General features: G+C 42.9%; 1 protein-coding gene across 2 annotated transcripts in view; it reads right to left on the reverse strand.

Annotated features, from left to right (window-relative positions):
* Positions 1-12,362, reverse strand: part of EGFLAM (EGF like, fibronectin type III and laminin G domains) — a 240,501-nt gene that overhangs the window by 69,664 nt on the left and 158,475 nt on the right. For both annotated transcript variants that reach the window (XM_089687830.1, XM_089687829.1), the window contains exons 8-9: positions 10,436-10,551; positions 7,428-7,794 (exon numbers count right to left, since the gene is read on the reverse strand). In XM_089687830.1, the coding sequence (XP_089543956.1) occupies positions 7,428-7,794; positions 10,436-10,551 (483 nt within the window). The remainder of the gene's footprint in view (positions 1-7,427; positions 7,795-10,435; positions 10,552-12,362) is intronic.

Consider the following 12,362-nt stretch of genomic DNA (forward strand, 5'->3'; position numbering starts at 1 on the left):
TTATATACTTACAGCAGGACTGTGGCGGGCATTCTGACACTGGGTGGGAACTAACTGTCACTGACATCCCCAGTGACACCAATACAGTGATCAAGAGTTGGTTCTGGCCAGCTCAGTGGATTGCTTCAAAAAAGGCCTGGATTATTTCCTAGATACATGGAATATAACTGGATCAGGGGCGGACTGACCATTTGGAAACTCAGGCACTGCCCGAGGGCCCAGGGTCAGTAGGGGGCCCCATGAGATGCCCCTGGTACCTTTTTCACAGGCTTTTTTGAGTTTGGGCAAGGACACAGGGGCCCCATGAACCCCTATTGCCCGGGGGCCCCATGAGTTGTCATTCCGCCCCTGAACTGGATACTAACATTTATAGGTAAAGTTGATCCAGGGAATATCCGATTGCCTCTCGGGGATCAGGAAGGAATTTTTTTCCCAGCAGGAGCAAATTGGGTCATGCTTTGCTGGGTTTTTTGCCTTCCTCTGGATCAACTGTGGGTGTAGGATTATAACTTTTTTTTTTTAATGTTTGAACTGGATGGACTTTTGTCTTTTTTCATCCAGACTAACTATGTAACTATGAGTTATAAAAATTAAAAATGTTAAAAAGTTTGGGATTATAAAAAAATAAACATATATACCGTACTCACCTTTATGCTGCAGCAACAGTCTAATACAGTGGTTCTTAACCTGGGTTCGATCGAACCCCAGGGGTTCGGTGAGTCAGTCTCGCGGGTTCGGCGGAGGTGAAGACCCACACCCGACTCATATGATTCGTGATGACATGCCCCGCTTGTCCATCATTGGCTGCAGGTGGTCACGCAACATCGCTTAGCCCAGTGGTCGGCAAGCCGCGGCTCTTTACAAGCTTTAATGCGGCTCTTGTGTGCCGGGCGCCCGCTCCCCTCCCTCCTCTCGGGCGGCAGGGACTCTGCAGCGTGATCCAAAAAAAAAAAACAGCCAGGGCAGCGCGCTCAAATGCAATGATTGGCCAGTCTCGCTGCCACTCACATCCTGATAGCCAGTGATTGGCTGTCAGGATGTGTGTAGGCGGGGCAGCGTGACGAACGTGAGAGGAGCTAGGCTTCTCTTACAGTCCGCCCTGAAGACCGGAACGGCGCGGGAATACGGCGAGAGGAACGCGCGGAGCAAAGGTAAGTGAATTGACACAGGGGGGACTTGGCTTACTACTTGCTACTTACTTACTACTACTATATAAGGGATGAATATGGGGGATGAATTACTATATGGGGGATGAATTACTATATGGGGGATGAATTACTATGGGGGATGAATTACTATATGGGGGATGTATTACTATATGGGGGATGTATTACTATATGGGGGATGTATTACTATGGGGGATGTATTACTATATGGGGGATGAATTACTATATGGGGGATGAATTACTATATGGGGGATGAATTGCTATATGGGGGATGAATTACTATATGGGGGATGAATTACTATATGGGGGATGAATTACTATGGGGGATGAATTACTATATGGGGGATGAATTACTATATGGGGGATGAATTACTATATGGGGGATGTATTACTATGGGGGATGAATTACTATGGGGGATGAATTACTATATGGGGGATGAATTACTATATGGGGGATGAATTGCTATATGGGGGATGAATTACTATATGGGGGATGAATTACTATATGGGGGATGAATTACTATGGAGGATGAATTACTATATGGGGGATGAATTACTATATGGGGGATGAATTACTATATGGGGGATGTATTACTATGGGGGATGTATTACTATGGGGGATGAATTACTATATGGGGGATGAATTGCTATATGGGGGATGAATTACTATATGGGGGATGAATTACTATATGGGGGATGAATTACTATGAGGGATGAATTACTATATGGGGGATGAATTACTATATGGGGGATGAATTACTATGGGGGATGAATTACTATGGGGGATGAATTACTATGGGGGAGGAATTACTATATGGGGGATGAATTACTATAGGGGGAATGAATTACTATGGGGGATGAATTACTATATGGGGGATGAATTACTACAGTGGTTCTTAACCTGGGTTCGATCAAACCCCAGGGGTTCGGTGAGTCAGTCTCGCGGGTTCGGCGGAGGTGAAGACCCACACCCGACTCATATGATTCGTGCAGTAAATATTCATTATTATGTTTTTGTTTTTGTGTGAAAATCATGTTTTAATGGTTTTGTTCTTTGTTCTTAACGGTTTTGTTCATTTTGTGCACCTATGTATAAATATATACCTAAATATATACCTAGGTTTTGAATTTGAAAAATCATATTTTATTTTTCCAATTAAGAAGGGTTCGGTGAATGCGCATATGAAACTGGTGGGGTTCAGTACCTCCAACAAGGTTAAGAACCACTGGTCTAATATCTATGGAGATTTCTATATAGAGTTCAAGCTGTACATGTCACATACTTATTCTGGCTGTGGAAAAGTTTTACCTTCTGCAGGATTTCCTATTATGAATGTGCATTTATTCTGTGCTTCTGGTGAGTGCAATAGGAGGAAGAATTGTCACGGATTCACCCACCACTTAATGTCACTTCATTTATCTACATTTTCTGGACACTATATAAATACATAGATATTGTTTGTGCTTTATTGATAATTTATATGCACTGATTACTTGGTCACGCATGTCACTCATTTTTATGTTATATATAATTTTTTCACGTCATTTATGATATTCACAATAGCACTGGACTTTCTTTGATCAGTCTAATACTGCAGCTGCCCCCTGCAGGCTCTAAAACCGAGAACTGAGCAATCACAGAATTCAAAGGACAGATTTAACCACTTCAAGTCCGGACACTTTCACCCTTTCCTGCTCAGGCCAATTTTCAGCTTTGCCACTATCATACTTTGAGATACAACACTGTACCCATATGACATTTTTATAATTTTTTGAGACAGAGCTTTCTTTTGGTGTTATTTTATCACCACTGGGTTTTTATATTTTTTGATATATACATAAAAAAAACCCAGAAAATTTTGAAATAAAACATTTTTTGTTATAAAAAAATTGCAAATAAATAATATTTCTTCATAAATTTAGGCCAACATGTATTCTGCAACATTTTGGGGGTAAAAATAACCCAAAGCAGTATATGTTATGTAGTCTATGTGAATGTTATAGAGTCTAAAAACTATGGGACCCCTGAAGAAGTAACGTGATTGACGTAAAGGGTTGGATGGAGCCAGTGACGTCTCAACTCTACCAGAAAGTGTGTAAGTGGCCATTTTATTGGAGGTTTACATACTTATATGCCTGTTACTTTAGTGCACTGATGTGGAGTGCACTTCTTAAGCTAAGCACAGTTTTAAATAAAATATTTAACTGGAAGCAAAGAGCACTATATGTTCTTCTTTTTTCTGAGCTTTCCGTTGCCCTGGTCTGAAACATTTTGGAGGATGGATCTGGATTGTAATTTATCTGGTGGCTGGAGTGGTGATCGATGCTGAGATAGACAAGAACCCCATTTAAAGGGGAAGGCGCATGTGACCTAATTTAATGTTGGGTCTACTCTTAAGGTAAGAATATATGTTTTGTGGTGATGGGGATATGCCATTTGATTGAAGGTTACATCATAAAATACTGGTGATAAGAGAATGAGTTGAAGAATTTCTAAAGCTTTATATACATTGGACACTTTGAATATAACAAGGAATGCACTGTGGAAGTATGGATAATTGAGCACATGTGGACATTATATTTTGAAATTTTTTGTGTGCTGAAAAGATAGTAATCATATAAGTGTAATTTTATGTAAAAACACGAACAAGAAGGCACAACTCATCATGCATTACCTCCATAAAATGTATTTAACCCTTAGAGACAATTATACTCACAAACAATAAAAATAGCAAGTGCTAAGCAGGGATGTTTCCACTTTGGACATTACATCCCATCTTGGAACCATCTGGTCAAGCAGCTGACTCGTTTGGGGGTCATTTTCCCTTACCCAGAGCTAACAATTAGCACTGGTATGGAGTATGGCGGTGATCAGGACATTGGCATGAGGTATGGCAGTGATCAGGACGCTGGTATGGCATATGGCAGTGACCAAGGTGCTGGTATGGTATATGGCGGTGATCAGAGTGCTGGTATGGCGTATGGTGGTGATCAGAACACTTGTGTGGGATATGGTGGTGATCAGGATGCTAGTATGGATTATGGCGATGATCAGGGCGCTGCTATGAGGTATGGCGATGATCAGGGTGCTGGTATGGAGTATAGCGGTAATCAGGGTGCTGGTATGGTGGTGATCAGTGTCCTGGTATGGCGTATGGTGGTGATTAGAACACTTGTGTGGGATATGGCAGTGATTAGGATGCTAGAATGAATTATGGCTGTGATCAGGGCGCTGTTATGGGGTATGGCGGTGATTAGGGTGCTAGTATGGATTATGGCGGTGATCAAGGCACTGTTATGGGGTATGGCGGTGATTAGGGTGCTAGTATGGATTATGGCAGTGATCAAGGCACTGTTATGGGGTATGGCGGTGATTAGGATGCTAGTATGGATTATTGCGGTGATCAAGGCACTGTTATGGGGTATGGCGGTGATTAGGGTGCTAGTATGGATTATGGCAGTGATGAAGGCACTGTTATGGGGTATGGCGGTGATTAGGATGCTAGTATAGATTATGGCAGTGATCAAGGCGCTGTTATGGGGTATGGCGGTGATCAGGTTGCTAGTATGGATTATGGCAGTGATCAAGGTGCTGGTATGGGGTATGGCGGTGATCAGGGTGCTAGTATGGATTATGGCGGTGATCAAGGAGCTGGTATGGCGTATGGCAGTGTTCAGAGTGCTGGTATGGCACATGGCGGTGATCAGAACACTTCTGTGGGATATGGCGGTGATCAGGATGCTAGTATGGATTATGGTAATGATCAGGGCACTGGTATGGGGTATGGCGGTGATCAGATTGCTAGTATGGATTATGACAGTGTTCAAGGTGCTGGTATGGAGTATGGTGGTGATCAGATTGCTAGTATGGATTATGGCGGTGTTCAAGGTGCTGGTATGGAGTATGGCGGTGATCAGGGTGCTAGTATGGATTATGGCGATGATCAGGGCACTGGTATGGGGCATGGCGGTGATCAGATTGCTAGTATGGATTATGGCTTTGTTCAAGGCGCTGGTATGGGGTATGGTGGTGATCAGCGTGCTAGTATGGAGTATGGCGGTGACCAAGGTGCTGGTATTGCAGTGATCAGAGTGCTGGTATGGCATATGGCAGTGATCAGAACATTGGTGTGGTGTATGTATTCTGTGAGTGTACATGGAGCCTGACAGACTGCTGTACACGCACAGGCTGCAGCCTACTTTCACTTTCATTGTTTACTATGTGATTGCTGTGAATGGACACATCAATTACATGGTAAATCTGCTGTGCCTGGGCTACTTGCAGATTGCCGGGATCCCAGGTGAACGCTCTGTGAGCCTATCAGGAGCCACTGATGAGGGCTGATGTACAGGTATGTTAGCCTGCATCAGCACAGCTTCTTGTCCGCCGTCTATAGGATATGGGTGGATTGGAATAGGCTAAAAAGTTGGGGTTATAAAAAAATAAATATATATACATTCTGACCCCTATGCTGCGGCATTGGACTGATGCTGCAGCTGCCCCCTGCCAGCTGTGAGACTGAGAACTGAGGGAACACATGACCGTTGACTGCTCAGCTCTTGGTTCTCACCAGTGTGGAAAGCCGTGCCTGTCAGGTACCACTCTCCGCTCTGCCCCTCTAGAGCCTCATTGGAGCACCAGGCTGGAAAGGGAGTGGACGCAGCTAGCTTTGGCTCTCAGCCTCGCGCTGAGAGCTGGAGCCAGCTGTCAGTCAGGCAGCTCGAAGAATCCTGACAATATGGTCGTGATCCTTCCAGAGCCTGCCCTGGCTCTGTGACATGAACTGACAGCGGGCTTTAGCTCACTGTTGGTTGATTCTAGGTTAAAAAAGTGTGAGAGCAAGTGCACTCCTCTGACCCTGAAGAGAAGTATGGCCATAAAAGCGTTGACTTTACTTTTCTTTTAACAATACATTCAGTTATACCTTTTGTATAAAACATTCCATTCAGACAAAGGATCCCAGTATGAAAATGTACCATATTGTAAAGAAATCTGTTGAACGTAAAGTGTTACTAAACCCCAGACCCTGCATTCACTATATGTGGTCTCCCACAGTACACAGAACATGGAAATGCAATTATTTTAGTAAATATAAACTTCTAAATACCTTTTCTCATCAGAAGTTAGAGCAGTCTTATGACTTCTATCTGTGTCTAGCAGAGCACATGTTAAAGCTTGTAGAGGGAGTTTTCATTCTGCTCTCCGAGGATGCAGAACCTCTGACCTATGTCTGGATAGTGCTGATTGGCCCTGTACTGATCACATGCACTCCCCCCCCCCCCCAAAAAAAAAAAACCTCTCTAGCAATACACACTAAACTGAGCATGTGCAGAGTGTCTCCACACTAATGTCTTATCAGTAGATAAGAGGGGAACACTGGAAGTAGGGGAGGATCAGAGAGGAGGTGGAGGGCTCATGGAGCCCAGCTTACTTTGCAGAGGTTGGGAGACACCTGTCTCAGCTCCTCATATCCTTCTTATGTGCAAGTCACCCTGTGTCTCTTAGGGGCACAGGGTGACTAATGGACGCTGAGAATGCGGTTGGAATTACTTCAGATGGGACAGTAATATTTATCAGCCATAGGAAGACTATTCCTGGTTGTTGATTGTGAACTAGAAATGTGCATTGAAGGAGCTGGACCGTCTACTCTGTAGTGAGATCCTAATTCATCAAACCATTGTCTAGGTGTGAATTCCCATTAACCTTTTGTTTAGGTCACCCAGCTAACTAATCTAATTAACTTACTGTTTAGAGTGTTAAGTCTATTTCTGTATATAGCTGCGTTTGCATATGATCCAGTGATCAGTCTCAGTGTGTATTGTCTAAAAAGCCCCTTTGAGTGTAAAATAAAGAGTTCCTTGTTCAGACAGACTGGTGTTGTCTCGTCTTGTATGGTCGGCTGTGGTGTCTGTTGTCGGTGTTCGGACAGGGAAGTGGTATTCTAACTCAAGCGCAGTCTGGGTTGGTTCCGTTACAAAGAGAAAGGGTTTACAAGTTATTAAAGGGCACCATGGTTCTTAAAAAAAACTCCCCTAAAACACAAACCCTCTAAATAAAAAAAAAAGTAACTTTTTTTCGAGCAAATGTTGATCAGTGACCAAAAATTAATAGTTTTTGCTATGCCAAAATTTCTCTGACAATGATGACAGTAATTTTGCAGGGAATTTATTTTCACTGAAGTCACTCTGCTGAACCCTTCTCAAGAGTTACATGGAAGGCCTTCAGGTATTGAAAACTCATAGTGATAAAACCAAACTTACCCTCCTCACAAGTCTCTCCTCCTTTTCCCAGATTACAGTGGCACTGTGAGCCTCCACGGTCATAATCATTGAGGCAGAAGCTGTCCACAGGGCAGACTGTTTCTTCACACGTCAAGTCAAACAGCCGAGGAGGAGACATCAGGCTGACCCTTCTGGTGGGTTTGGCAGTTGGTCTTGCTGTGGTGGTTGCAGGTAAGGGGGTGGTTGTTGTAGGAGTGGTTACCAATGTCTTTCTGACAGTGGTGGGTTTCACTGGTGAAGAAGTGGTAGTTCTTAAAGGAATTATCTTTGTATATGTTCCAGGTGTCCCTTTGGTCTCGATACCAAACTTTTTGTTGCCCTCTTTTTTGGAAAGAAGTGGCTTCACCTATTGAAAACAATACATTTTTACAATATGTCACAAAAATAAACCCAGAATAAGATAAAATTGCATATCACTTAACCATTTCATGACCAGAGCTCATTGGACGCCAGACCAGATTTAGTCAAATTAGTTAACTTGCCAATAGCTCTATGAATATTTTCAAAATTTCTACCACTCTATCTAAAAAAATGTTACATTGTTTTCTTAGACTTATGGGCATTTATTTGGTAGGTTCTGTAACCCCCTTTTCATCGGCTCCCACCAGTCATTTAAGCGATCGTAATTCCTGAGGCTTTACAAGGACTTCCCGATAATGTGTTCACCTAGATTGGCTGTCACAGTGGTCATGTGATTGGGAGCCTGATCTACTGGCTCCTGTTTATTGCTATGTAACAGCTTGGTCACAGTCCTGGGGGTATGCCACTGAGTGCACCCCAGCATATAGAGGTACGCACACAGTATATGTGGCAGCAGCACAGAATAAGTCACACCTCATTCAGCCAGTAGTAAAGTAATAAATAAACACTTTTCTCATGTTATTAAATGCTGACAAACATGCTAAGTGCATTTTTGGCTACTTGAAACAAATTTTAATCAATTATTTTTTAATTGTAAGTGTTTTTTACACGCTGTAATCCACGTTGACAGATATAGCCCAGAGGGTTTGTTTGTAAACAAACCCCATGTGATTACTATGACTGGCTGTCATTTTGATCATATGATAAAGATACATGCTGATCTGTTCATGAACAAAAGTGGGAGATTAGTGTATCCCAGTGATAGTGTCGTGGCATGTGAATAGTCCCCTCCAGATGTATGTTAGGTTCTAAGCAGACGGTTGAGAGACGGTAAAAACATGGCTCAACTGACAGTTTTTACTCCCCCCCCCCCGGTAGAAGAGGCCTTACTTTAAAGTCAATGTTGAGGATGCAAGAAGATGTTATACTGAATACAATAAAGTGAGTGTGTGTATACATACTCACACTATATTGCCAAAAGTATTGGGCCAGCCCTCCAAATCATTGGATTCAGGTGTTCCAATCACCTCCATGGCCACAGGTGTATAAAATCAAGCACTTAGACATGCAGACTGCTTCTACAAATTTGTGAAAGAATGGGTCTCTCTCAGGAGCTCAGTGACTCCAAGCGTGGTACTGTGATAGGTTGCAACCTGTCCAATAAATCCATCCGTGACATTTCCTGGCTACTAAATATTCCACGGTCAACTGTTAGTGGTATTATAACAAAGTGGAAGCAACTGGGAACAACAGCAACTCAGCCATGAAGTGGTAGGCCATGTAAAATGATAGAGTGGGGCAGCGCATGCTGAAGGGCACTGTGCGAAGAAGTCGCCAACTGTCTGCAGAGTCAATAGCTAAAGACCTCCAAACTTCATGTGGCCTTCAGATTAGCACAACAACAGTGCATAGAGAGCTTCATGGAATGGGTTTCCATGGCCGAGCAGCTGCATCCAAGCCTTACATCACCTTACATCAGTGCAATGCAAAGCGTCGGATGCAGTGGTGTAAAGCACATTGCCACTGGACTCTAGAGCAGTGGGGAAGTGTTCTCTGGAGTGATGAACCATGCTTTTCTGTCTGTCAATCCGATGGACAATGTGAAAGGAAATCTTAAGGCGTCAGTGTACCAAGACATTTTGGACAATTTCATGCTCCCAACTTTGTGGGCACAGTTTTGGGATGGCCCTGTCCTGTTTCATCATGACTGCACACCAGTGCACAAAGCAAGGTCCATAAAGACATAGAGAGTGAGTCTGGGGTGGAGGAACTTGACTGGCCTGCACAAAGTCCTGACCTCAACCTAATAGAATACCTTTGGGATGAATTAGAGCGGAGACTGCGATCCAGGTCTTCTAATTCGACATCAGTGCCTGACCTCACAAATGCTCTTCTGGAAGAATGGTCAAACCTTCCCATAGACACACTCCTAAACCTTGTGGACAGCCCTCCCAGAAGAGTTGAAGCTGTTTTAGCTGCAAAGGGCGGGGCCAACTCACTATTGAACCCTACGGACTAAGACTGGAATTCCATTAAAGTCTATGTGTGTATAAAGACAGGGGTCCCAGTACTTTTGGCAATATAGTGTATATACACACAGTATATGTATATATATATATTCTGTATATTTCAACTTGTGTCTGTGATTTACTTTAGTTAGCAAACATGGAATGGCTTATGAATTAAGCTAAATTTGGTGGAATAGAGGTTAGGGTTCAACCCTATAGGCTACTGAAATTTGAATATAATATGGATATAAAAATTCTATTCTGTACTAAAATTCATACATTGGATCATGTACTTACAATTTCTTTACCGAGAGGAGCAAACTTTCTTAAAGCTATTCCCATGTTTAAGCGATTTTACCAAAAAGAGGATACCCGCACTTCTTTCAAAATAATTACTAAACGGAAGCCATCTGTCTACAGGTAAATATCTTCCATGAAGATCTGAACAGTCATTCAAATACATTCAGGTCTGATTTAGGGTTTTTAGTGTCTTTAAAGAATAATTCTAGTTAAAAAATTGTCTCGACTGCAAAGCCATACAAAATCCACATATATACCATCATAAAAAATAGGTCAAAATAATAGAATAAAAGTAGAACAAAAAATAAATTCACTTACATCATCTATATAGATATCATAATCAGAATCATCAACGTCATATCCATCGTCATCGCCGATCTTGGGCTCTGTGACATAACTGTGAATGTAGCTTCCAGATCCCAGATCATCCATGCCTGGAACACATTGCATACGATTTGGGATTTAGGTTTTTTTCAATCTCATTAGTGGATGTTACCAAAGAAAGCCTGGCTTCACATAAAAACCAGTTGCAGTAAAAGATTTCTACTTTTGCAGCGGGGAAGGTTTAGAACTTTTATCTGTGTTTTTATACTGTTTTTGGCTTCTCTGCCTGTTCTGTCTGGCATGTGTCATCTGAACAGGAAGCGAGAAGGAATTTTTCCAAGGGGGCCACAAAAAGCCTCCTTATGACAGGTTCAACTCCTTTCCCACACATTTTGGTAAAAGTTGGGCTGTGAATTTTAACTTCAAGCAAACAGCTAAAATAAACAGATTAAATATTATTTTATTTATTTCAGGTACTTATATAGCGCCACCAGTTTACACAGCGCTTTACATATATATTGTACATTCACATCAGTCCCTGACCCTCAAGGGGTGTACAATCTAAGGTCCCTAACTCACATTCATACATACACATACTAGGGCCAATTTAGACAGGAGCCAATTCACCTACCAGCATGCCTTTGGAGTGTGGGAGGAAACCGGAGTACCCGGAGGAAACCCACGCAGTCACATGGAGAACATGCAAACTCCAGGCAGGTGGTGCCAGGGTTGGGATTCGAACCAGCAACCCTAGTACTGCCAGGTGGAAGTGCTAACCATTTAGCCACTGTGCTGCCCTGTGTGTGTAAGGAAGATGTTTTACCTACCAAAGGATTTGTATTCTTGTCAATCCAGCTCTGAGATTTACACAGCTCTAACACACTGCACAGCCCAGACTCGCAAGGCAGGAGACCTGATTTTTCACTGCCCCTTTTTTCCCTGCCCAGCAGCCTGTGGGTGGCCAATACAAGAAAAGCAGAAGACTGACAAACTAATGTCTCTGCCACTTTGCTCTCACTATCACCTTGACTCTATATTACTTTGCCTCAGTTCACACTAGAATGTGGTGCAGGAAACCCACGTTCTGTATGCGTTTCCTGCACTGCTTTCAAATCGCACTGCCCTTGAGATCTGCAGCGGTTGTCAGTGCAAACTCAGGTCGCAAATGCAATGTGTTTGCTTGCACTGGATCACATGATGCAAAACAACCATGTGATCTGGTTGCAGTTCCAAAATTGCTGCATGCATGACTTAGATGTGAATGGGCTCAAATCCCCAGGCTTTGGGGAGGCAAAACTGTGGCCAGTGTAAGTAGAAAATGCCCCAGCATCAGTGGGAGGAAACACTGCTCCACCATTGGTTTTAATATAAGGAATAGTGCCCCGTTGTTGCAGAAGGAACAGTGAACCATGGTTGGTATCAATTGCAAATATAGGACCCTATCAATGATGTCAGTGGGAGAAAGAGTGCCTCATCATAGGTCTTAGCAGGAAGAATAGTGCCCCATCTATAGTATCAGTGGGAAGAGTGTCCCATTAATGGTGAACGTGGGAGGAATGGTGCCTCCTCATTGATGTTAGTTGGAACAATAGTATCCCAAGGGCCAGATAGAGGCCAGCAAAGGGCCGCATCTGTCCCCCGGGCCGCAGTTTGGAGACAACTGCTCTATAGTAACTCTTCTTCTATTTCACTGCAGATAAATAACAGATTCCATGCAGAAGCCATGTGCTGTCATTTAGTTCTTGATGATGGAGAGATGCAGGCTGTCCGACATCCACAAAAGGCTACAAAGTGTGTACAGAGATGACACCAAGCAATGTCTTGTCATTAGTGGCTCTTGTTAATAGTGTCATCCCCATAAACATTCTGTAGCCTTCTGCTACTGCTTGGAATCCATTATTTACCTTCAATAAAAAAGAAA

This window comes from Staurois parvus, unplaced genomic scaffold (genome assembly GCF_062004578.1).
Source record: "Staurois parvus isolate SC_StPar_1 unplaced genomic scaffold, SC_StPar_1.0 ptg000438l, whole genome shotgun sequence".
Taxonomy (NCBI): Eukaryota; Metazoa; Chordata; class Amphibia; order Anura; family Ranidae; genus Staurois; species Staurois parvus.